The sequence below is a fragment of the Tachysurus vachellii genome, chromosome 6 (assembly GCF_030014155.1).
Source record: "Tachysurus vachellii isolate PV-2020 chromosome 6, HZAU_Pvac_v1, whole genome shotgun sequence".
In the NCBI taxonomy this organism is placed as follows: Eukaryota; Metazoa; Chordata; class Actinopteri; order Siluriformes; family Bagridae; genus Tachysurus; species Tachysurus vachellii.
In genome coordinates, this window is record NC_083465.1 from 3,634,506 (window position 1) to 3,661,093 (window position 26,588).

The following is a 26,588-nucleotide window of genomic DNA, read 5'->3' on the forward strand; positions in this document are numbered from 1 at the left end:
GTCTTGTTTGTCTGCGTCTCTCTGTTAGAGCGTTTACAGGCCACGAAGCTGTAAACCAGCAGAGCCACTTAACCCACAATGCATCAGGTCCACCTTTATGGTTCTACTACTTTGTCCAAAATCAGACAGCCGTTACATAAAGTGGTCTGGAAGATCCGGTAGTTCAGGATAAAAATATTTCATTTAAATCCTCAATCTATTAAAATGGCATTAATTATTACTCGTGTAAGCAGGACATCACTATACCACCACACTACTCAATATTATTGTATTGTTTTTATTGGAAATAAACTTGAATGCATTTCTGTCTCTGAAGAACAATGAGGTGATTAAGGATCATGTGTATAAACTTGGCCGTAGATCACCACCTGAGGTGAAATAACAAGGCATTTCCAGGTGGTTGTGAAAATAAATTGGAGTCTATGAGATGTAATGAAGTCTTGTAGAGTCTTCGCTAAACCGGTTTAAACCTAATGCGCCCTCTGGTGTCCATGTGTTTCTGTGTGTTTCTACCAGATTGAGAATGTTTATTTTATTTGGTAATATATATAAATATATATAAAAATATATTTAGTTTGACCTAAATCCATGCCACCACTGTGTACTATTTCCAGGAAATTAACAGTTTATTTAATAAAAAAACTGAGCCCATCTTACACCAACTCTGCCATGGTGTCCTATTCACCCAATCGAATGCTTAACGTCAACATTAACTTGTTTCTGCATGATTTTATTACTGCTTCAGCTTCATGATTATCTGCACAGATAATTGCATTTCCATGAATCACATTTCTTTGTATGGACGTGTATGTAATTGCTATCTTTACTAAAAAAAAACATATTGTACTGTACAAATCCATCCAGACCACACATCTGTTTTCAATGAAATTTTTAAGTGGGAAAATGTATAACAAAACAGTATGAAATCTGTAAATTTGAATATTGACCTTGTATGTAAGTTACTGTAGTACTGAATGAGGGTTTGTCTGAAAACAGAATGAATGCATTTTCATGCAATTTAAAAAAAGGTGGTCTCTGCCTTTTGTACTATACTTGTTTTGTTACTCTAGAGCCATTATAATCACTTGTTGTTTAGGGGGATGTGGTATCCTAGTGGTTAAGGTGTTGGCCCACTGATTGGTTGAAGGTTGTGAGTTTAAATCTCAGGTCCACCAATCTGCTCATCTTGTCCCCCTGAGCAAAGCCCTTAACCCTCAATTGCTCAGTTATATAAATTGAGATAAATGGAAGTTGCTCTGGATAAGGGCATCTGCCAAACGCCATAAATGTAACAGTCAGAAACAAAGACGTAATGTGCCATCTGATTTGCTGCATTTTATTAACCAGAAGCTTTTTTACATCAATAAAATATTCACGAAGAGTTCACATTTTGTCGCTTGTCAAATCCCGGTGTTTTGCAAGCAGTTAGATTAACATGGAAATTAGTTTCGACCGACAAACAGAGCTGAAAGAACTTGTGTATGGTTTTGAATGTGAAAAGAGACAGAGAAAGAAAGAGAGAGAGAGGGAGAGAGAGGAAGAAGCCATGCCATTCCTTGACCTACCACCCAAACAAAGCTACAACAAAAAAAATTGCTCTGACATCGGTGTCCGAAACTATAATTTACACATTTGGTCCTTTTAAGCCTTCAGTGGAAAGGATCCTGAGAAAAACCCAGTGCTGTTTTTGCTCTCTTAGGCATGGCCATACCTTTGGTGTTGCTGTCTATCACAGTTTATCAACCGTTTCACTTCGTCATTCATACATAGAATAAATGGCAGTGCGGTTTTCCGTTCGGAATAACATGATCCAGATCCAGCTTGTTTTTTATGACGTGTACAGTGTGGGTTTGACTAAAGTTCAGTAATCAAATGACAAAAATATAGATAAACAAGAAATTTAAAGGAGTAAATGTGGAAAATGTGGAGAACTTTACTAGTGCTTATAACATCTTACATAAAGACGTACCAACATACAAGCATACGTGAAAGCTCACTGTGACTACATTCAATTACCTGTGAAATCATTGTGACAATGTCTTAAGTTTCTACGCGAGCGGAAGTTACCTAAGGAGAAGTAAGCAGAAAAAGAAAATGTCTGTTAAGGAGGAAAACAAGCACAAGAGACATAAATACATAAAGTTCTGAACATTCAGTGCTTATGTGCTGATGTCACTTTTTTGTTTAAAATGATGGTACCATAGTGCTATGTTGTGCTAAAAATATAAACATAAAACAGTCAAATCGCTCCACGTCCCTTCCTATATATGCACATACAATGGCCGTGATAGAAAGAAAGAGAGATTACAAGCAAATATATGGCTACATTACAGAAGTGTATTGTGTCTTTTTTATGGTTAAAAGAGTCTGGCTTTCTTCTTCATGTCGTTGCGCTTCCATAGAGGTAACTTATTGAACTCTTGAATGTCCATCCCAAATATCTCAAAGAACAATTCTGGAGCCAGGTGCCGCTGGAAAGAACATAAAAGAGAAACAGAAATCCTTTCAGAAATGTAGTCAGGTTAGGTAGCGTTAGCTAGCTAGTGTTAGCAGTGAAGATTATGGACATTTAAGAATTTAGCATACTGCTTCTGTCAGAAATCTTGTCAGGTTAGTTAAGGACAGTGGAGAGCTTTCCTACAATGCCAGACATGGGCCAGCATGTTTTTAGAGTTTATCTTGAATACTGACATGTCAACGCCTTACAACCTCCTGTCACTTTACGAGGAACAGGAACATGCCTGGATTCTAACCAACAATTCTAATCAAAACAAGAGTGATGGAGCCCAAAGTGAAGCATAGTTTGTGTTATGAAAGCACTAAATATCTTTGCAGTCAATTGAACCTTCCATAAATAATTTAAAGGACTGGAGAACCATTACCTCCAGTCGGGTTCTGTCCACATCTCTGGGCAGCATGGCACGGCCACGGCTGGTGACCACGAGCATTTCGTAAGGATATACCTTCATAAGAGATAGCCTTAAGTTATGTGTCAGAAGGGCAACCATTTCTTGGTCCTAAAGTCTGAATTTTAGTCTAATAAGCTAATAAAAGAGGATTCTACAGAACAACATGGTTATAGATAGATGTATATGTCAATATATACAGTCATTACGATCATCCCTTTGGGGCTCATTTCTGATCAGGAGTCAGAGCATGCGAATAGAACACAGAAATGAAAATTTCTGGAAGATTTGCTGGAAAAGTTGATTGTTTTATTAATAGGGATCATACAGTTGATATGATGTGTGGTAAAAGAGTCTGGAACTTTTTGTTTGAAGCAGTACAATCAAAGAGTGCATGAAGGAAAGAGCGGTAACCAATGAACAGGGATGATACTTGCTTTTGGTTCCAGCATATTAGGCATCGAAACCCCCCTGTCCATTCTGCTGACAGGACGATGGCCATCCTGCAAGGGCTACAGACACACAAATGGACTGACTGTCAAAAACACCACACATTCATGTGAGTCAATAAAAAAAATAGTTTGTATTTGGAGAAATCTGGGAAGAAGAGTTTAATTAATAATAATTATAATAATTAAAATAGAAACCCTAAAGCTAAAAGAGTGAAGCTGAACACAGATTCTAAGTGTATGTATATTAACTATAGTCATATTGATGACACTAATGTTGTGTGAGAAAGTTTAGCTTGGCATTACAATATGTATGTTCTATAGCAACTGCTGCATTCATGAAACATAGCCAAACAATTATAACTGAAATATGGAAAAAAAATGACATGATCTAAGGCATGAAGTAAAATCTGATGCTGTAACACTTACCTGAAATTCTGCAAAGAAGGAAAGCAAAAACATCAATTCAGTATTCAGCTAAAATGAATTAACTCTAAACTAATAGGATTTCAGTATTAACGGGCAGTTTGTGAACGAACCTCGTCCTCCTGGAGAGACGTCTCCGTAACTGTTGTACTGAGTAAAGTCAGTTGACTGAGGCTGACGAAATAATGAAAGTATCTCATTTAGTCACATGAAGGAGTATAAACAGATATAAACTGGCTGCAATATAAAAAAAATATTATATACTGTATGTTGCTTACCCTGTGCAACCCACTTCGCCCGTAGCCAGGAAGTGACCCTGTTTTGGCAGGAGAATTTGGATCTGCAATTTCAAGAAAACAGTAAATCAATATCCAAAAAAACAAGACATCCTTTAAAAGCTGGGCTAAAATCTAATCTACCACAAAGAGTATTTTTAATAAATAATGTACTAACACATACTTTTGTTAAGCCTTTTTACTCCTCCCTTTTTGACCAAGGGCCAGCTAAGGCTAACTGACAAATGTTAGCTAACATGACAATAACTCCAATCATCCAAACCAGCTGAATACTAGCAGAATGAACTAGCTAGCATTTGAGTGATTAGGAAGATAAGGTGTTGCTAGGTACTCTTGGTATTTATTGAGGCATTTTGTATTGAGACAGCTAGTTTAATCATACGATACTGTCATGCTAGCTAACAACAGCTTTATTATATTTGTTAAGCTAGCTAAATGCTAATTGAATGCTACAACAATGAGTACACACCTGTGTTGCCGTTTGTTGGTCTTTGTGCAGACTGACTTCGCACGTGACGTTCTTGAAACAGCTGCTTTTCCTTCTCCTCCTTCAGGATGAGCTTTCCAAGACCAGACTGCATCTGTTCTCACACACAGTCAAACAGAACCTGTACAGAAGTTCCATACTTCAGAAATATTTGAAGACAAATAAGTATTTTACATGCTGAGAAAGACAAAAAAAAAAAAACAGAAGAAAATGTCTGCCGTATACTACTCCCCTTTTTTGGGGGAGATCGCTTCAGGTCAGAATAATTTCTGGTCAAGTTGGACTTGAATATTGGCTGAAGCTCATCAGTTCTGGTTAAAGATATTACCTCAAACACAGTTAGACAAAAGTATGTGTCAAGTGTCAATGCTCTCAAATTTCTTGAGGCTACATCAATATTACTGTCATTCGGCCGCATCAAAATCTATGGTCCTGAGCCGCTGCTGTTTATACCTCAAAACGTACCACAAACACGAATGCTGTACGTAAATATTCTAGAAAGACAACGGAAACTCAGTTGTCATTAGCAACAGATAATCATAGATCGCTGAATTGCATCTCATTGTCATTTTAGCTTTTTAACCAAGCAGCTTTGTTTATCCATTGGTGTAGTATTTATTGTTATTTTCTTATGTCCATGCTTTAGGTTACCCTGGTGAGATGTTCTTCCTGGAGTTGTCTACGTTTCTGAACCTCCTCCTCATCCTCCTCTCGGGATCTCCGTCTCCCCCCATCGGAACCTGGTTAAAAATAGACGTCTTTAACCTTAACTCATAAAACTGTAAAAATGATTTGAAGCTTTTGTGATTTTACTGCATCTACATTCAAAAAGAATTAGCACCAGATGGAATTTCACATTTGGTTCTTATAGTCCAAATTCACCCGTTCACAAATTCCCTCCAAGACTAAACTAATAAACAAGGGCATGTTAATAATGTACAGTACTAATGCACCGTACTCTTTACCTCACTAAATAAAAAAATAAAAAAATCTACAAGTACAAGGTTTTCTCACACTTTAAGACAAAGATGAATGAATATATGAATACATGGATAAATAAAGACAGCATAAGTGTGTAGAAAAAATAAAGATGAAATAAAGACAAGCAGATTGATCAAATCAGGTGGCTGGATTGCTGCTGCAACAACTTTAGAAAAACTATTTCTTGTGGGGAAAAAAAAAGCTGTTGCAACAAGAATAAACTCTTAGAAAAGAATAACTGGACTGGAGAACCCACGTAAAGTCTATCAGATTTTTCTTTCTAAGAGTGTGGGAGTTTTCCTCATCCCTGTCCTTGCATAATTTCTGGCATTTATTCAAGTCACAGCCAATAAAATGTACAAGAGCAGAGATTAAAGCAAGAGGTATGTGTTTACACATGCAACGATCAGTTTTCACCTGAACTTAATACCTTTTAATGAACTTGATTCTTTTTAAATAACTTTCAAAAGGCACTACAAGTTAAACAAACTTTAATAATGAGACTAATAATAATGCTATCACACTACAGTGGCTTGCATAAAATTGACCCCTTTTAGAAAATCGAAAAATTGCGATTGCATTGGTTTGAAGCTCCTACATTAGTACTGGTTCAAACAGGGCATTATTTAGAGAAGCAACCAAGACGCTACTCTTAACATAGTGCTGCCTCCACCATGCTTCACTCAATGGCCTTCCCAATGCAGTGGGAAATTCAATAAGTTTGAAAACTATGTTAATTTTCAACGGATACCAAAATTATTAAGTCCATTTCAGTGGTGATGATCACCATTAATGGTGGTGAATACAAACGCAAGACACGGTAGGTAACATATCCATTTACTCCATGGATTCTGGATTGAAAGATGATTAAAATGAGCATAGTTTTGATCATGTTTCTTGGTCATTTAGGTGAAAATGATGTGATTGCATAGCTGAAAAAGTTCATAAGAACCAAAAGTCAAGTAAAAAAAAAACTTCATAAAGCTGTCATAATATACGAGCGACTGCGTTTCCAGTGCATTCAACCAAAACAGAAGGAAACTAAAGGCAAAGCCATCACTCTTCATCCACTCCTTATTTAGACAGTTGAAAGTCTCAGTGGACTAATCCATTTAATCCACTAAAACGGGGTGGAGGTGGGGGTGGGAACAGGAAAACAGCATCAGCAAGCCAGGAGTGGTGTCCATAGCAAATAGGTGTGTAACGCATACATACAGTACCTAGAGTACTACTGGTTGACTGACACACCCAGCACTCGGTCTCTATCTTAGGTACGTCTTCTGGACCGGGAGCAAGTGCCGATGGAAATTTGGCCCATTTGATGATGTCTTCTGCAGACCTGCTTTCGGCTGTAAAGGCAGCCAAATCTGGATTGTAGTAAAGCAGGGGGAACTAGGATATAATGTAAGAATGATGCTAGCCCATAGGTCACTGTATAATGAATAGCGGTAAATACGTATAGAGCAGTTAGAAGGGTTTGTCAGTTATCCTATTACCCACGATGCAGCATCATCCACCAAGAGTTTAACTGGAACGCTATCTCATGAACACAAGAATTCTGAACCTTGCAATCTCTTTAATCTTGCATTAGCTGAGAAGAGAATCTGTTCTGTCCCTACCATACTTTTTGTAGATGGGTGGCTTCCTGTACATGTTGACACTCTGATCTGGAAGAGAAAGACAAAAAAAAAATTTCTAAGCACTTAAAAGAATACCCTAAAATAGTAATTAAAAAAAAAAGGTAGTCTAACACTAAGAGTTAATGCTAATGCTAATAGATCTGCCATGCATCATCACAAGACATGGTAGAGAGTGTCATGAGATGATTGTCCCTGAAATTGGGAACCAGAAAAATAAATAAATAAATAAATAAAATCACACAGCTTTTAAGATTTTGACGTAAATATTCAACATGGATCGTGTGAACACACCACGAGGTACCGCTCGAGGACGAGACACGAAGAGTGAAGCATATATATATATATATATATATACACGATGTGACTACACACAGGACAAGAGGTGCTGCATCGCATCCTCGGTACCTGGCAGATGAAAATGTTTCGGGGTCAGAGGGAGTGGGGGTGTGCTGGCCCCAGGGGAGCTCCGCCCACTGGATGGCTCAGGGCCTTGAATCAAAAAGGTCATAGGTGTACGAGGATAGGGCTGAAGAGACTTTTTTTTTAAGTCCTTAACAACCAAAACAATGCGAACAACTGCTCGAAGTCTGTATCAAGTCCAGAAGAGGTGCGGAATGAAATAACAGAAGCTACAGCAGATTTTATCAGTGAAGCAGAACATAGAATTTAAATGTGTGAATTAAATGTTATCGGCAGTTCGATCTTCACGTACATAATTTAAGATAAGATAAACGATTTATTATTTACAATAGTTATTCTCATTTTACTATAGAATTAGTTAAAAGTGAGATTATAAGTGAGACATTCACATGTATAAAGCTTATTTATAACGAGGATTCAAATAATAAAGAAAATTCTCGCCATGTTAATAGTTCTTTAAATCTCTAAAATCTTTCTCATTTCCCATAATGCATCTGTCCACGTGAAGGCAGAAGCTCATTCTTCTTACCAGGTCGGTGAAAGTGCTGTGGGGATCGAGAAAGGGTCGGTGTGTAACAGTGGCGGTTATAGATGGGCGAGCCGATAGAGCCCTGACTCGTCGAGCGCTGCAAGATGTGACCCTTCATGTCATAAAAACTCTAAACACACGCACACACACACACAATTCATGTTGAATCACACACTCTTGAAATTACTGGGAATTGTGTTTGACACTCATACACAGGTACGTACATCTGCAGACGGGATCGGCGACATAGTTCTTGGTGTCTGAAAGAATTAATAAATAATAAAAAAAAAAAAGTGAATAGAATAGAATTGCAATTGTGTCTTTTTTTTCTTCCTAAACTATTCATTTAACACATTATTGCAGTGTTGGCAAATCAATGAGACATTTTAGATGGCTGTATGACGTTATTTAAAAATAATAAAACTAGAAACAGGGCAACGTCACATTGCTGAAATGAGTAATGAGTCAGCAACATTGAAGATGGAGATGAAAGCATAAGGAGATAAGAAAAACCTTCTTGTGCATCATGAATGTGACAACTGCTACACTCAGCACACACACACACACACACACACAAACATGCATATGAATGAATATTATGGTGCTACAATGAAAGCCACAGTGAGGTATAGACGGTGGGATGGGGTGAAGAACACATGTCTAGGTCTTCTAGCTGGAGCATGACTTACTCGGTCATCTGGCATGGGGGAGCGCTCACGCCTCAAGCTCTGAAGCTGTTAACAAAGTGTAGGACCCAAAAGTCTGAGTCCACTACCAAGAACTGCTTTTATTTCATGAGTTATGAAAAATTAATGAGTTAGAATCCGATATTCGAAAAAAGAAAAAGAAAAATCAAGTGAAGTGCAAACAAAAAAGAGCAACTGATTTGCCTCAGTAAATCATGTAATAATAATAATTGATGACGGTAAATGAAATAAGAGCAGTTCTTGTTATTGGACTCAGACTTTTGCACCCTACTGTTAAATTAAAGGGATATGGTTTATATTATAGTTTATATATAGTGCAATAAACACTCTTAAAATGTTGAGGGAGTTTTACCTCTCCGACACTCTCTCTCTCCTCCATCTCGTCGAGGGAAGTGGTGTAAAGCGGCTCGTAGTTGATCAGGTCAGGACGTTCAATGTCATAAATGGCTTTGACTCTGGGAATGGCAGCGAGATTCCGATAATCGAGAATCTCATTGTCTACTTTTGCCTGTAGGGAAAACATGGGGGAAAAAAAACACATACAAGCACAGACAAGGAGTGATCATAAAAGGACGAACAGAAACATCGAGCATTCACATGGACAAGCTGTTTATGTTTAGCTACAAAACAAGATCCGGTAAGGAAAAAGAAATACTAACTACAAGATCTAGGAGTTTATATGATTGAGAGGAAGGTAGAAAACAGGCGAGGGATCAAATAATCAAGGTAATTATCATCACAATCATCAATAGTTTGTTTTCTCATTTACCTCATCAGTTTGGAGACTCAATAGATCAATAGATAAAGAACATGTTGTACTTTTTATCCGTTTACAGTTACAATTAATTAATTAAGTTATCACTCACATCATAGCAGCTGTAAACAATCGCTCTGTCACTAACCTCTATTCATGTGTGTATGTGTGTGTGTGTGTGTGTGTGTGTGCAGCACTTACATATATGGTGTGACCCGGTGAGCTAGGTATGCTTGAACCAGGTCTGGAACACACACTCTCGGATGACGAGCGTGTCGGCTGTGGAGCGAACACAAGTTTAGAACCAGGAACTAACACACTCACTGCCGAGACCTGTCCACCGAGCGTTAACATACAACGAACAACATGATGAACTGCAACCATCTGAGTGTTAAACAGGAAGAATTTGTATGATATAAAGTGTTAATCGGTCAATAAATCTTAGTGATGAAAGGCAAGCACGGTCATCTCCACTGGGGGGCGCCAAAACTTTAGTGTGATTGTAAACGTTATTACGATTAACAGCAGGAAAACGATAGAAAATAAATGTCATTTTTAAGATTTTTCAAGGAACAAGTAATCGCCCGACATGAGAATGCAGAAAAAATAACACAGCAGGATGGTCAGGTGGGAGAAATAATATAGGAAGAGAAGAACGTAGGATTATGACAGGCTAATCCTTCAGGTAAATACGTTTTAAGCGACCAAACCTGATCCAGCAATACGACGGATGATGACTATGGACTGGATCTGGGGATGGAAAAGTATATGTACTGTATATACCGCAGGGTTCAAAAGTCTCACAGGTCTGAGGTCTGATTCTACCACCAAAACTGCTTTCTATTTCAATTTGATCAAGTATAAAGCAAGCAGTTTGTCCTGCTGGTGGAAACTTTAAACGTTCTTCATCAGAAGTTTTCCCTTTAAACGGCTAAAGTACGGCACCTTCAGAAGAAAACCCAACAAAGAAGCTTTTGTGGTTCCTCAGTGGTTCTTTAAATATATCAGAGCTCTTTGGTTATTAAAGCGTTCTTCTCAAACCTTTCTGAAACATTTGGTTCAAGGTTCGGTGTAGAAGCTTTATACGTTCCTCGAGAGCGACAAGAAACAAAGAACACGTATTCCTTCGTAGTTTAAACACCGTGTCAGTGGTCAGTGAAGTGCATCTTCACTAGAATTTCTTTTTCATTTGAATTTCACTTTACTAGAATTTCAATTGTCATGCTCTTACTTTAGCAACCCAGGGTTAGCATAGGATTAGCAATTACACAAAATGTAGTTAATTAGCATCCATGCTAATTCCATAAGAACATCAAGAACATCATTATGTTTACATTTGATTTAATGAATCTTTTATTTTTGAGCTAGAATTTTGGGTAACTATTGGGTGAATTTATTTTTCTTCGTCCCATGATGAAGCATCTTAAGCTAGGTGAGTTAGACGGAATACCAAAATGTGTATTTTCCATCATATTTCATAACAAAAATCATATTTATACATTATTTTAACGATGATTATTCCGTGGAACAAAAAAATTGAGTGCACCTTTACTTTTGTTCTACCTTTACTTTACTACATTATATCTGTTAATGTAATTTGGCCCGCCAATGGTGCAATCACCGACTTAAAAACAAACAAACAAATAAATAAACAAGGATCGCTAATGGACTTCGACTTTTGAACCGTGCTGTATATATACTGAGAGAGCGGGTGCGTCTGGATGTGGCTGGATTTTTGTGTCCATCAGCATGTGCATTTGATAGAGTAATAGCTTTAAAGCTGCAGTTTGTAATATTTCAAAGATGTCCTATCTTAACCATATAATGTCTAAGGAAGTGCGATTCAGAATATGGACATGAGGTGAAGCTCCATTCATTCTGTTCAGATTTTTTTTTTTCTGGCCCATAAAGAGGCTCCTCCCCTTGCTAAATTTACTTAAACTGGTACACTAGGTCACTGAGGGAGTTGGGAAAGGACTTGGATATGGAAGGTCGTTATTTTTCTTAAAATTTGTAACACTGGTAGTACTGGGAGTGTTATAGAAATTACAAACTGCTTCTTTAAGCACAAACTATACATTACATGGCCATTAAAATGGCTCATGAGATTCAAAAATGTACGTATTTTAATTAGATCCTCAAAAAAAATGCTGTGTGAGATCTTTTCAGCCAATGGTAAGGAGAATCACACAAAGCTAATCAGAGCATCGATGACTGGGTAACATCTCAATGACACAATGCCAGTGGATCTTTGTGTGAGCATTCGAACTAGCGATGGCGCTCTGAGTCAGGGGAGCAAGGCAGGCATCCGTGTGGCGCAGCCGAAAGCAAATACAGTACCTGCCTTTCGGATTTGGCGAGGAGAGCTAGCGACGCGGGCAACAGCTGTGAAGGAAGGCAAAGTGGACGTTGGACAAGACATCTGGGGTCAGAAGAATCTGAATACGGAACCTTCACCCCCTGACATACAAAACATGAATACAGGAGGACATGGTGAAACGTCGAGGAACGGATAACGACATGAGAAGTGTCTCACCCTTTGTCTGTCATCCGTTCTTGTAGAGTTCTTGCAGCCAGGATGCCAAACAGTCGATCCTAAAGAAAAGAAAAATATAAAAACAACACATACACACACACACACACACACACAGAGAAAAAAGACTCATTAAAGACTTAAGGAGCACAATAGGCAAAATTTCAGCCAAACCGGATACTCAAGAACCTGTTTGGTTAAAAAAGGCTGAGAAAAAAGCAACAGTTCAGTGTTTTCAAGTTCATGAGAAAGTTTCAGCCTGACCTTGCAGGTACATCTTCTCTCCTTCAGTGAACATCTGATTGCATCTGCTACAGCGAGCGCAGCTAGGATGGTAGTGTCTGTCACCTGCCTAGAGACACACACACACAACACAAGATTTTGATTTGATCTTGACCAAAATAATAAAAAAAATTAGAAAAACCAGCTATAAAAAGAACCAAGGCAAACAAACAAAACAACAACCCACAATTAAAGGAAAGAAACAAAAGTGTGCTTTTTTCTTAGAGCTTTTAATAATATTCATATTCCTTTAAACCCACAGAAAGGTCAATCAAACCTGCTACATCTTTACCACATTATACAGAAGGTTCTGGACCCATTACTGAATCATTTCCACACACCAGAAATGCTGCCGTCTTTTAATAACACAGGATCTCACATTATAACATTTCTTTGCATTCGCAGCATGAACTTATGAATGTAAAATCTCACATTTTTCTCACATCCATATCCACTGTGGAAGAATATAGAGATGTTTTTCAGACATGGTCTTGTTTCTGTACTCACCTGCCTGAAGGGCACCATGTACTGTATTCTGCTGCCTCTTAAAGCAAAGTGCACTTTACAAATGCTTTCATTCCTCTCAGAAACACAAGACCCAGAAGTATTCACTTTCAAGAAACTCTTAGATGAGAAAACGCCTCGAGTGGAAGAACTCTGTCTCTTAATAACGTTAACGCCACTAATTAACTACTCCTATAATTACAGCTAAAAGTTCTACAAGACGTCGAGCGCATGTTCCTGATGCTACACGCACTCGTAATCACAAACACACCCTTCTTTTGCTTTTAGCACAATCGCTGGTTTACCCACCCAACCGCACACGCACACACACACCATTGGGTCTAAAGCCAGTCCTGTTGCACAACTGTGCTCCAGTTCAACTTGGATTTCAACTCCAACACAAATCTGTACTATTCTACATGTAGCAGTAGTCAAAGTACTAAGAGGTGGAGCCATCGAATACTCTTAACCAACCAGAGAGCAGCTGTTTGCAAGGATTTGTTTTCTCTGTTCAATAATAAACGAACAGAAGGAAGGGACGTGGACGAGGGAATCGTTCTACCTCCAGCACTTTGCCGGTGATGAACTCTTGACAGGCTTCGCAGCGCACTCCGAAATGGAGCTGATAATCTTTCTCACAGTATGGGGAGCCATCTCTGGAAACCAAACATAAGGAATAACAACAGAATGAAAAAAAACGCAGGAAACGCAGTCATGTAGCTGTTTTTAATAATGTGGTATAAACTATAATGTCACTTCACAACAATAATAATGAATAATCATGCCTGAATTAATAATTACTGAAATATAAAGTGTAACCTTGGATACAATGTGAGTCTTAGGAATACATGCGAATTGAATTGAAGTGAATTGAATTGACCAAAGAACCTCTGTATAAAACATTGCAATTGTTTAGAAAATTCTCAATAGAATGCTATACAAAAATGTTTTAATCTACCAGCAATTAACTAATCACAGGCTAATTTATATCATTCTATATTTTATAATTTTATCTATCTATTTATCCTTTGAATGTTGGACATAGCTTATCGTGTTTTGACGTTGTTGTGCAAAGATAGCAGACTGAAGATCCATGTAAGAGAGAGAGAGAGAGAGAGAGAGAGAAATGTGTGTATCTTACTTGCTGATGTACTCTCCAGTCAGTACTTTGCCACAGGCTTTACATTTAAAGCAGCCCAAATGCCACTGTCTGTCCAAAGCCAGTAAAGCCTGTCCATTCTTAATGTCTCTGCCACAACCTGCACATGCTGTAACACACACACACACACACATACTGGTACTGGTGGTTTATTAGGACCTTTTCCCCAAATAAGTACCACATTGAGTTATGGGGACACAACCTGCACATGCTGTAACACACACACACACACACACACACACAGGTGGTTTATTAGGACTTTTACCCCCAAATAAGTACTGTACCACGCTGAGTTATGGGGACACAACCTGCACATGCTGTAACACACACACAACAAACACACACACACACACACACACAGGTACTGGTGGTTTATTAGGACTTTTTCCCCAATAAGTACCACACTGAGTTACGGGGACACAACCTGCACATGCTGTAACACACACACAACAAACACACAACATACACACATTCACACACACACACTTCTAAGACATTTACACATTCATCAGCTTGGATGTGTTATTAGCAGTACACACAAAGAACACTAGGTGGCAGAAGAGTCGCACACAAGTCCTTTTATTTACGCTCTGACGCACAGTGTGGTTTAAAAATAACTAAATATTAAAGCAGCATAAAAGGCAGATATTAATTCATGTTCGTGTTTAAAAAAACTATAATGTTTTGAGATTTTAAGGGAAAACGTGAGAGCACTGAAGAGATTTGTGGTGTGTAATAAAATTGCCTTTATTTATTTATTTATTTATTTATTTATTTATTTATTTATTTATTTATTCATTTATTAGACATGCTAGTTTGTTTCTGACAAATGGAACACAAATATTTGCTAATCTTTTGATCATGTATTTATCATCTATTTAATTACAGCACATTTCTGTTGAATTCGTATCGAATTCTTATTCTGCTGATTCGAATCGGCGTCTAATTTCTATTGGTTATTTTCTGCCATGTATACTACTATACCATATTTTCTGTAGTGGGTTTGATATATAACAGGAAATATAACAGTATGAGTTTCAATTCTCTAAATGAAATGGTTTCCTAGATCTTCCATGTTAAAAAAGTTAGTGTCAGTAACCGTAGTGTGCAAACAAATTGTTCCTAAAAGTCTTACAACCCTTCGTGTTAATACTCCAGATAGAGTTCAGAGTAAAGCAGAATTAAATCTGTGTACTAGCTGCTCTGTTGAGAGTAAAACCTCAGTTCTTCATGAAAAGTACTAAAAAGGTAGTGAGCTGTCTGGAGTGTGTTTAGTGACGACTCACTGCCAGGCCCTGTGATGCCCTTAGAAGGGACGGGGGACATGGGCTCAGCACAGTACTGACACAGACAGTCCTTTCCGTTGAACGTCACTCTGTCTCCTGCAGGAAACGGCCTTCTGTGGGACGACAACAGAAGACAAAAATAAGACAATGTAAGTGTATGGGCTAGATATTGTAAGTCAGTTATTTTTTACTGGGTTTTGCTCTCACTTGCAGACAGTGCAGACGAAACAGGCAGGGTGGTAAGTTTTCCCCAGTGCAGTGACCACTTCTCCTTCCACAAACTCACCACATGCGTTACAGCGGGTGCCATGGATCTGCTGATAGTCCAGCGTGCACAGATAATCTCCATTTTTCATGAAGAATCCACCCTGTGCCAGGTCACAACCGCACACTAACACACAAACACACAACATTAAGGCATGCATGCAGTTAGGATTCTGGAAACTTCTGTCATTTAAAGTGTCCTTTCCCGAAAAATCACATACATTTTACATTTTGAATTATATTTATATAAGACATGTAAATGTGATCACAAATGAATCAAAAGAAGAAAAAGAAGGAAAAAAAATGCCTACAAATAAAAGAATCGTGTAAAGAATCACTTGGGAAAAATAAGCGAGTTGTTAAAAAAAAATTGCATTTAAAAATAAAAAAATCTTATGGAAAAATCTGTGAAAAATCTGTGTAAAAAAAAAATCATATGGAAAAATCTGTGAAGAAAAGTCATGTAAAAATAAATCAATAAATTATATCACATAAAAAATAAGCAATAATCCAAGTAGTAATAATAATAATAATAATAATAATAATAATAATAATAATAATAATAATAATAATAATAACAATAACTTCTTTACCCATGAACAGCCATAAAATATAGTAAATATTCTCTTTCCCAATAAATAAACCGTTATTCATTTTCTCTTCCTCTTACATAAACAAGTTCAAAAATAAATCTCTACATTGGTTGTTGAAAAGTCCTTGATGCAAAATCCTTGAAGTTTTTTCCTTGCTGCTTTTCTATTATCTAGAGATCCCACAAGGTTACAACATACTTAGCATCTACTGTGTTTAAATAAAGAGGCTATTGTTCACGCCAAGTCGTTGCCTTGGACATGAGCTCTATCTTTGCCACAAGGTGCTTTATATAGTACAATTCGTGACTCATGCATGTCAAGTGTGTGTGAAGTGTGTGTGGAAATGTAACAGTCTCTCAGCACGGGATGTAATTTATTTTACGGCTTTATATACGTAGGGTCAATCAAGCCAAAGTGCTCAGAGCAGGCCTTGTCGTGACACCTGTTATAACTTTCGTATAACTGTCGTACCACAGCAATTTCTAATAAAGCAACTAGTCGAATTTTACTGGCAGGATGACGCATGTGGGGGGAAAAACCTCCATGGGAAAAAATACTACCATGGTCCAATGATGAAGATAAAGGTTTCTTATTATTTTCCTGAACAACAAAACAAAATCCACTACGTTATTTACTTCCTAAAAAAAATTTGACTCCAACAAAAACGTCAGTTAGAGGTTGGAGGATCTTGAGTGGTGCAAGATAAAACCCCTAGAGCCAAGAAAGCCAAATTGGTCTTTTTCTCTCTACGACGAAGCATGTGTTGGTACAATTGTTAGATTGTACAATAGTAGTGAGAAAACGGGCAGGTAAACGATAACGTTAGTCAAGAGGTTCTTATGTTGCTTCTGTATAAACAGTATAATAGGAACAGATGCAGAAATTTCTAGTCAAAGTTTCCATCAAGAGAATTGTAGGCAAACTTAGCAGCCCACTTGAAGTAAGATTGTGTCTTATTCTAGAAAGAGGCTAAAAATTCCAAAGATGCATGGAAGGATATGATGTACCAGAGAAACCATGGATTTCCTGGATGGTCTAAGCTTGCTGTGAGAACTGAGCAATGGTGAGATACGTGATAGAATTTTGGGTAGTGATCTCTGGCACTGTAGGACCGAATAGTTTTCTTCAAATCAATGAAGTCTTCTGGCACGACTTGTAGCATACATCATCTGCAATATGTCATCTGGAGGAGAAAGAAGCAAGAGCAGCTCTTCTTTTTCCCCCCAATAAATGAGCATGAGTCACTACTCCAGAGTGAGATGATGAGTCAAACGCTGTGAGGAAAGTATACCACAGAATTCCATCCTAGATTGGATGGATCTCCGAGGGTTTCATCCTGATGGATCTCTGAGGGTGGAGAGACTTCAGATCCACCTCGATCCCGATCCTCAAGAAGATGATACGTGTCTCTGTTTCAAGTCAATACTCAGCAACGAGAAGAAAGGAAGATAAGAAGAAGAAGAAAGGAAGCAAATAGTACAGAGATGTTTCATCCGGATGGATCTCTGAGGGTGGAAAGACTTCAGATCCACCTCGATCCCGATCCTCAAGAAGATGATACGTGTCTCTGTTTCAAGTCAATACTCAGCAACGAGAAGAAAGGACGATAAGAAGAAGAAGAAAGTAAGCTAATAGTACAGAGATAATCAGTTATAGTCTATGCAGAAGAAAAAGAACTACATTTTCTGAATCATCGACACAGTGATCCATTTCTGCAGACGACAAAAGCTTACACACACACACAGAAATTCAGATCGCTATCATAAGAGTATCGGGTCTCCGTCTTTCAAGAACCCAGGGATTTGAAGTAACGTTATCTTTACTGTATGCATAAATGATTTTTTGGCAAAGTTGCTCTTCTGACAATCCTCTGCAGACAAGATGGCTTTCAACTCAGGAAGCATCAGATACAAAAGAATTCATTAACTTTGGATCCCAAGCATTACAGGCATGCTCGACATCTACAAAAGGCATCTCCAGTCATATTAGTAGTAGACGATTTCCCGGGGTTAAATGGAATCAACCCCATGTCAGGATCTCTCGGGGGTACCTTGGAATAACCATAGACAATAACTCCTGTTTTTTCCTTTTGTCCATTTGTCCATTTCTACCATCCCGATGATGCTTGTTCAGTTCCTGGATGGAGCATGGACTTCTGAAGCTCTGCCTCTGAGCACCATTCGACCTCTGCGTGACTTCTTTTCAACCTTCCAGTTCAAGTTCTCCCACACCACCCCATTGCTACTGTACACTCCCTCCACTGCCTTACTTGAGCCGATGCTTGCTTACAGAGCCAAAATCAGACCAGCACACACCAACCTCCAAGCACAAAATATACACTGCACCACCCTTCCTCGGATCCTCCCGTACTGCTCGACCCTGCTCTACCATTCCTCTGTTATGATCTCGATGTCTCCACAGAATATCTTCCTAAAGTACTTAAATTAGCACTTGGTGTTTGTGTGGTTTTCTTATTATGTTACCTACAACAGAGTTCTTTAAACAGACTATATTCTTAGTACATGACCTAGTCAACTAGTATGAGGATGTATTCTCCAGTGTGAGACTTCAGTAAATTGCCAAATGCCATAAACTTCAGAATCATTCTAATTATGAGGCTTGAAGCTGGTCTGGATTACAAAAGACTGTCATTCCTCAGTCACTTACCTTTACATGTAAAACATTTGATATGGAAGTGATTGTTCTGCACTCTTAACACCTCGCCCTTGCATGGCTGGCCACACTTATAGCACTGGATGGAAGGCTTCTCCTGGTGGTGTTGAGCATCATGTGTGTGGGTCACTGTTGAAAAAAACCAAGACATGTTTAGCATGTGTTTAGTCCTGTCTTGAAGGACTTAGTCTTGAAGCTTAAAAGAGACACCAAAGCAAGTCCTCACGACTCACCACTCACAAATAGAGCTAAAAAAATCATAGATAGGATAAGATCCAAAATTCAGATAAAACTAGCATGCTAATACAACCTACTTAATCCAAAAACCTATTTCTTAGAAATCAGGACACTTATATGATTAGAATCTAAGGTCAGTATTGTTTTAAGAATGATTGCTTCCTTATTTTCTGTACACTGAAACACCCCACCCCCCACCCCCCACACATATATAAAGCCAGGGATTTACAGCACAGCCTAGATACAGCACCTTCATAACCCAGTAATGCACAAAGAAATGTCGTTTCTGCAACATGAACCAGTGACAACCATTTCTGATTCCCCAAGGAACAGATTTAATTGCTGCACCGCCAGCCTGCAAATAACAATGTGCTTCAACCCATAGATATCAGAAATGTTTGACATTGACTCCATCACATACACAAAGTATAATACACCTAATTTAATTAGGAATTAACTCTCAGGTTCATGTCCTTTGTGTATGTTCTAGATAGAGTCCTATTTATCAGCATGCTGACATAACAAGGCCTTTGAAGCCTCTGTTCATAAATATTCATCAGTGCATTCATTTCTGAACTCCCTCCGCCCGCCGTGAACCACACCTCCCCGCCCCGTCCCATGCTGTCTCAGCGCAAACAAAGCCTTCGCTCTGCCAGACCCAGCGTGCAATTTAATGCTCATCTAAATCTATTAGCACATAGCAAGAAATGACTACAATTTAGATTAGCAAGGAGCAGCTAGCAAAACAGACAGCTCCAGTGTAGACATACGTCAGACATTACAGAGCTTTAACATGTAGTTGTGTTAAAAACAAAAAAAGCAGGAAAAAACTATACAGCATGAGCGTTAATAAGTCTTTATCAAGGCACATGGCCGGATATCTGACTGTCACAGTGCTATTTGATTGGTCAGAAGGTTGAAATTTTTATCTTAGTGTACTTCCAGCTGCAACTGAAACCAAAAAAAAAAAAAATAAATAAAATATATATATATATATATATATATATATATATATATATATATATATATATATATATATATATATATATTAATCCTTTTAATACTGTATTGTTTCCATAGTAACAACTAACAGAGGAACTTGCATGGAGAGTTTACTATAAGGAGTCTCCAGTGTCAGGAGCTAATGTACGTTTTGAGACAGAGAGCGAGAGAGAGAGAGAGAGAGAGAGAGAGAGAAAGGCTGGCAAGAAAATGATGTTTGTACAGTAGATGCAATGGTTGGGTCTGATGCATTAACATCTCACAGTTACAGAACAAAAATACTTCCATTTCTAAATTTATAGCTGTGTGTGTGTGTGTGTGTGTGTGTGTGTGTGTGTGTGTGTGTGTGTACGTGAGTCAGAGAAAGAAAGATCAGCCCATTTAAAACATGCTACAAAATAAATCTAGACCAAAAGAGCATGAAATAAGCAGAACTTTGCTTCTGTCACGCTCCTGTTTCCACCCACCACCCGCGGAATGTCACTGACTCATCCTCGCATCCTCACAGAGCCTCATCTATACAATCCAGACGCAGGCTTTTTTGGCTGCATCAACGAGGTGTTCAAAGAGGCGTTTAGAATAAAACAGGCCATCACAGGACAGCCGACAATGGACTGCACCTCTAAGGAGGGTTTGTTTCCATGGTTACGGCTGCGGGCCACCCCGTGAGTGTGCGTCCCATTTAAAACCGCAGCACTGCAACGCAGCAAAAGCAGGAGGCAGGATTTGTAGATCTATAGATCTCCAGTCTCAAAAATCACTTTAATCAGTCTGTCAGTCGTGATCACTTATTAATCCATCGTTCAAGTCAAATGACTTTGTATCAGTGGAATGTCAACAGCTCGATCCGACACTAAACACAACGCAAACTTAAAATGATTCTGAATCGAATGACAAACGACTCAAGCTGCTGTTTTATTTATTTATTTTTCACATTTATTTTGTTTATTTATTTATTTAGGAAATAAAGACATCAAGCAGCACTGCAGTATCTCTGAGCATCATGTCTAAGTGCTTGGGAAGTGTGTCGTCTTTTTCAACACCACTCAAAAGATCCAGAATAAACGCAGCATCGAGGTGATAATTCGTTTTAATTTGAATAAAGTGGCAACATATAAAACAGCTGGATAATGACTTTAGTGCAGGCACAATGTGTTCCTGATCACACACACACACAAACGCTCACACAAAACACATCACCTTTCTTCTTGACCATGACCATCAGTGGTGAGATGGAGCCTGAGTGTTAATCCGTTTCGATGCTTCAGTTGCCGTAGTAATAGAAATTGAAGAAATAAAAGATGCGAATCAGGAACGCATGAACAAGACAGTCGGTATAAACGCAGTGTGCTTGCTCTCCAACTCCCTGTGCTTCTTTCTCGCTCTCTTCTCCTCCCCTCTTCCCCTTCTTCCTCCCTCCATCCATCTAACCCCTCCCCCTCCCTCTCCCTCTCTTTCTCTCTCATCCCTCTGTGGGCTCACCCATGCCTCGCTGCAGTATTGGGGTTGCAGGGGCTGCCATGTGACAAGACCAGAACATGTTACACAGATACACTCCTTTTAAAGGGCATACACAGGTAGAGCTTAAACAAAATTTTAATATTAATTAAATCAGATAATTTTTTTTCTCTGATATATTTAACCGTTTTACATTTTATCTTTTTCTGGAGATAAGGTTTGACTGTAATTAAAACCTACAGTATAACATTTCAAATGAGAGGTTTTGAGATTTAAAAAAAAAAAAAAAGTCAAAATGTCAAAAACAACAATAAAAAAATATTTCTCAACATTAAAGCAATTATTTAAATTAGGCTAAAGATGACGCATAAGGAATTCCCGTGGAAAATGATATGCTTCCAGAGTGGTCAGTCTCTAAAGAGATGTAGAGAAGATTTAAACTATGAACTATATTATAAGTTATTTATTTAGACTGTTACAGCTTTTATACATTTTTTTTGACCAATGTTAAGCATTTACCTTTTTTGTGAGAATCCCAGATGCTTCACTTTAGGCCCATTTTAAAAATAAATAAAAATAAATAAATAAATAAATAAATAAATAGACATTTTTTATGTCTATTATAGAGTTCAAACTTTTATTTTAAATCTCAAATCTTATCCCCAACAACATTAAAAAAATGTATATTTATTAAATACACTGCATACACTGAAGTTAACATAAAAAAAAAAAATCATATCAAAATACTATTCTGAGCTTCTATCCTCCATTACAGTTTATATTAATATAGCAACTTCAATAGAAAAAATATTTTATAATAAAAAAAACTAAATGCTACTTACAGTACCCCTGATTACCGACATAAAAATGCACCAAAAATTTGAAAATATCTTACAAGTACATATCATCCATCACTGGATGTAAAATGGGTCCTTTACTGGATGTAATATTCACTTCTTTGAGTATTTCCAACAGGGAACTAAATTGTACAGCACTGGGGGTAAATACTTACACGATAATGATTTTCCAGCTAGTAAATAATTTTGCTAGCTATTTTGCAATATTTTGTGTAGATTAAATCCAAATAGCTCCATTTAGGTTCCAACAGTATAAAAGGTGGGGAAAAAAAAAATAAAAAAAAATCATAGGGGTGAATACTTTTGCACAGCACTAAAAATGGCTACATCGTGTCATTGTGGGCGGAGTGTATGCAAATTCTACAAAATTTCAGTAATATAGAGACACACAACAGTAGATGCATCTTGGTCAGTTACAATACTTTAATACATTACAGTAAATTATGTAAGTCGCTAGCTAGCTCATTTTCTGATGGTAAATATGGAAGCCCAATCAAGTCATGTTGCCATTAGACGATGTATATTTTTTCTCTGTCTGATATTTTACATAACAAAAATAAATACAGACGTGTCTTTTAAAGTCTGTCATGCTTTGTGCTAAATCCTTTCTATCTCACAAGACTCATCAGCACCATTTTTTTGCCGTGAATAATTTACACAGCAATGAAGAATTGAATAATTGTGACTCATCCCTGTTCGCATAACATGGACAGCACTTTGTGCAGTTCGGAAACTTCAAATCTATTCCATTCAGTGTTCTCACCCTCGGAGCTGCACAGATCTCCATCATTTGTAGGACGTGAAGAAGGGAAATAATATAGCTGTCTTTTTCTATACAACATAGTTTAACCAAAACTTTACGATTTTGCTCATTCTTCTGTGAATTGTCCAAAACAAATCGTACTAGTTGCTCTGAGATCACATCATTCAATTGTGTGCTATTATAAATGAGTACAGTGATGATCTTCTAAGAGTTTGCCATCCATTCAAACACACAATATGGGGGTCAACGATCAACAGTAGATCTGTATGCAAGAAGAATGCAATGGCAAATTAAAATAGACCTTAGCACAATTGATAGTACAAATCAATCCAATTTTTCCCAATTCAATTTATTTGTATAGCGCTTTTAACAATTGACAATGTCTAAAAGCAGAAGCATAGAAACAGAATAAAAATGGTAAAGTTTAAAATTACTGTCTCTAACATCTTGAGGAAAATCTCCCTGAGATGATATGAAGGAAGAAACCTTTAGAGGAACCAGATTCAGAAGGGATCCCATCCTCATGTCCTTTCTACAACAGTTATAGTCGGTTGGAATTGAGCAACCAAGAGCTCCTGGGGAACTTAAATTTTTTGAGTTCATTACAGACTTAACACTAATTCCTCCCTGACCACGGACCACGGACCACCAAGGACCATAAGGTTTACATGCAATACAGTGAGGTTCAACAATTCACATAGATTACTAAGTGGATTTCAAACTGAACAGCATAGTTGCGTTGTTGCCTTGCATGTCAAAGTCTAGTGTCCTGGTACTCTGCCTCACTTCAATGGTTTCCTTGTGGTTCCATCTTGTCCATAAACATGTGAAATCTCCAGATTCACTGTCATTACTGAAGACGGATAAATAAATTTGATTTAAACTGAATTTCTATTTAGCTTGCAAGGAGATCCATTTAGTGTCAATATTGTTTCCATATAACTGGCTGTGTGGAGTTTTCAAAGTTCTTCCAGTTTCCATTCCTCTGGGTTCTGAGTTGGCTGAATAGGTGGACTGACTGTTAAAAATAGCCCTAGGTGTGTCCGTGCTATCATCTCGACAGAGGTAAAGCTGCCACTAAGCTTTTCACTGTAAGACTGAAGAAGTTTGTTCTTTCTGGTTTCTCGATGACAAGTTTTTGTTGTATTAAAGGTACGGTCTCCGATGTTTGAGAAATGCTTCAGAAAATGAGTCGGAACGACAAACTAAACAAAAATCAAAACAAACCTGTAGCCAATGAGCAGAAAGGGGCGGGTCTTGTCAATACTGGCGGTGAGAGTGTTCAGTGCGCATGTGTGACATTAACAGAAAGCGGTTTTAACACTGACATGGAGGATAAAAACAAAGAAAGAAAGCGAAGAAAGGCTTACGATAAGGCAAGAAGTAGGACCCGTGTTAATATAGGATCAGCTTTCCAGTGCTTGGAAGATTGGAGTTTCCCGAGTCAATAACTCCTGAGCTAAACGCTGTTACTACACAAATAACACTTCTTTTCTATCGTAGTAATGTAGAGACGCAGCTACAACCGTGTTTTGTGTAGTAACAGTGTTTAGCTCAGGAGTTATTGGTTTATCTGCAATCGTATTGTTCTTCCCTACGGCTATGATAAAGACACATTTCTTTCCATTAGTTGCCTGGGTTACGTATGTATGTGTGGGCGGAGCTATTAAAACAGGGGTGGGACCCATTTGTGTTAGGGGCGTGTTTGTTTTGTTGATTTCAAATGTCAACATTGGCTTTCAAACATCGGAGACCCCACCTTTAACTTAAAGAGATTGAAAAAGAGAAAGTTGAGGGTGAGGTGAGGAAACAACTGTTTACACCCACTTGAAGTGACCTTGATTCGAAATCATTCCAAAACATTAAACTTAATTGTAAAAGAATACCTGGTCATGACATGTTATTTAATTAAATTAATGGTAAACTCTAAATCATATCGGAAAATAAACTGAAATTGCCGTCACTTGCTTTAATCTGCTCTGAATAGGTGTATTTGAGATTATTTTATTCAAATGGAGCTATTAATGGGATCGATAATGCTAAAGACGGCTGCTTTTTAACGTACCCCTTGTAATCGAGATACATGTAACACACAGTCCAGTCAGCAAAAACGTGAATAAAATGCAGACTAAAGCAATACTTAGAGTACCAGAGTAACTAGAGTAATGTGCTGAGAATCATCGATCAAAAATAAAGTTGCCAGAGAGAGATTACGATGGTGCCAGAGATAGAGAAACCCAGCCAAAGAGCTTACGAATCTATGCTGTACTCAGCACAAAAACATGGACACCATACTGAAAACTAACTGCAGGTAGAGGATGAGTGGATGAACCGTCTGACTTGGTAGATCGTGCATGAAAACACGACTGCTAGTGTTGCAAGTCTAAGTGCAGAAAATGTAGCTACGGTGTGCAGATCAGTTTCTGTCGTAATATCAAACTGAAAAGAGGATCCCGTGCCAGGCGATGATGCTGCACATCAGCGTCCCAGATGGAAATTTGCTGAGACATTGCAAGCCTGGATAAATAACACGTTCAAGAAGTTGAGCCAAGTTTCTAAGCATACCTCTAGTCAGATACGTTATCCATCCTGGGAACCCTGAGTGTGAGACGAGAATGCGTTCTGGAAGGTATGCAAGAGCATCACCGAGAAATAAATTTGCACAGGGACTATTCCACCTAGCCAATTCACCCTCCTGCATGTTTCGTGGAGAAACCCTCTGGGAAAAGCCAGAGGCAACCCATTTGAACCCAGGGTCAGGATCAAATGGGGACTAGAACTGTGAGGCAGGAATGCAACGCGTTGTACAACTGTACAGTTTTTTGAAAGATATATCTAAGACAGACGGTCTATCAGATGTCACTATCACAGCTCTGCCAGGAAGGACAGAGGACTAGACCCTGTGTGAGATCTATAAACTTCATCTAGAGCAGATGGCCAGACAGGACGTACTGTTTTAGTGCCCGTGAGGCTGCATTATGAGCTCTCAGACTTTCCCTAAGAGAATTACCTACACGATTATCTCCAAGGATGCGATCAGATAATGCTGACACAGCAATATTTTTCCAGGCTTGATCACCGGTATACTTTTTTACAACTCTCCACACACCCGCCTTATTAGTCAGGCTCTAGGACAACTGCCAATCCTTGTTTTGCAATTTTAACACTTTTCATTTTACTTATCGTGATCGGGCCAGATATTCATAAAGCTTCGGAGAATTACTCAGTAAATAATTCAGAGATAAAAGACTGAAAGCAAGAACATGGTGTACAGTACATGTTTTCAGAGTGAATCATGGTGATGAGTAAGAGTTAAATATAAGATTAAATCTTCAGCGTAAAGTAAACCAATCAACCGTAACCAATTTCGGCTGTATGCGCC

At 38.2% G+C, this 26,588-nt stretch overlaps 1 protein-coding gene across 6 annotated transcripts in view; it reads right to left on the reverse strand.

The window, feature by feature from the left end:
- Window positions 1-1,195: 1,195 nt before the first annotated feature.
- The window catches only part of ablim1a (actin binding LIM protein 1a), a 28,402-nt gene continuing 3,009 nt past the window's right edge, over window positions 1,196-26,588 (reverse strand). The window contains exons 1-22 of one of the 6 annotated variants that reach the window (XR_009648576.1): window positions 21,329-21,503; window positions 18,884-19,018; window positions 15,567-15,750; window positions 15,360-15,472; window positions 14,056-14,182; window positions 13,477-13,570; window positions 12,393-12,480; window positions 12,132-12,190; window positions 9,797-9,874; window positions 9,194-9,349; window positions 8,824-8,868; window positions 8,359-8,394; window positions 8,135-8,264; window positions 7,591-7,674; window positions 7,165-7,212; window positions 5,216-5,304; window positions 4,547-4,658; window positions 4,060-4,121; window positions 3,895-3,955; window positions 3,344-3,418; window positions 2,883-2,963; window positions 2,413-2,471 (exon numbers count right to left, since the gene is read on the reverse strand). Coding sequence is in view for 1 of the 6 variants with exons in the window: in XM_060871795.1 (XP_060727778.1) it covers window positions 2,358-2,471; window positions 2,883-2,963; window positions 3,344-3,418; window positions 3,785-3,792; window positions 3,895-3,955; window positions 4,060-4,121; window positions 4,547-4,658; window positions 5,216-5,304; window positions 6,766-6,912; window positions 7,165-7,212; window positions 8,135-8,264; window positions 8,359-8,394; window positions 9,194-9,349; window positions 9,797-9,874; window positions 12,132-12,190; window positions 12,393-12,480; window positions 13,477-13,570; window positions 14,056-14,182; window positions 15,360-15,472; window positions 15,567-15,750; window positions 18,884-19,018 (1,997 nt within the window). In the remaining 5 variants the exon portion in view is untranslated. Of the gene's footprint in view, window positions 2,472-2,882; window positions 2,964-3,343; window positions 3,419-3,784; window positions 3,793-3,894; window positions 3,956-4,059; window positions 4,122-4,546; window positions 4,659-5,215; window positions 5,305-6,765; window positions 6,913-7,164; window positions 7,213-7,590; window positions 7,675-8,134; window positions 8,265-8,358; window positions 8,395-8,823; window positions 8,869-9,193; window positions 9,350-9,796; window positions 9,875-12,131; window positions 12,191-12,392; window positions 12,481-13,476; window positions 13,571-14,055; window positions 14,183-15,359; window positions 15,473-15,566; window positions 15,751-18,883; window positions 19,019-21,328; window positions 21,504-26,588 lie in introns of those variants that run through there. The other 5 variants (XM_060871795.1, XR_009648574.1, XR_009648575.1 and 2 more) reach the window with 5 other exon arrangements.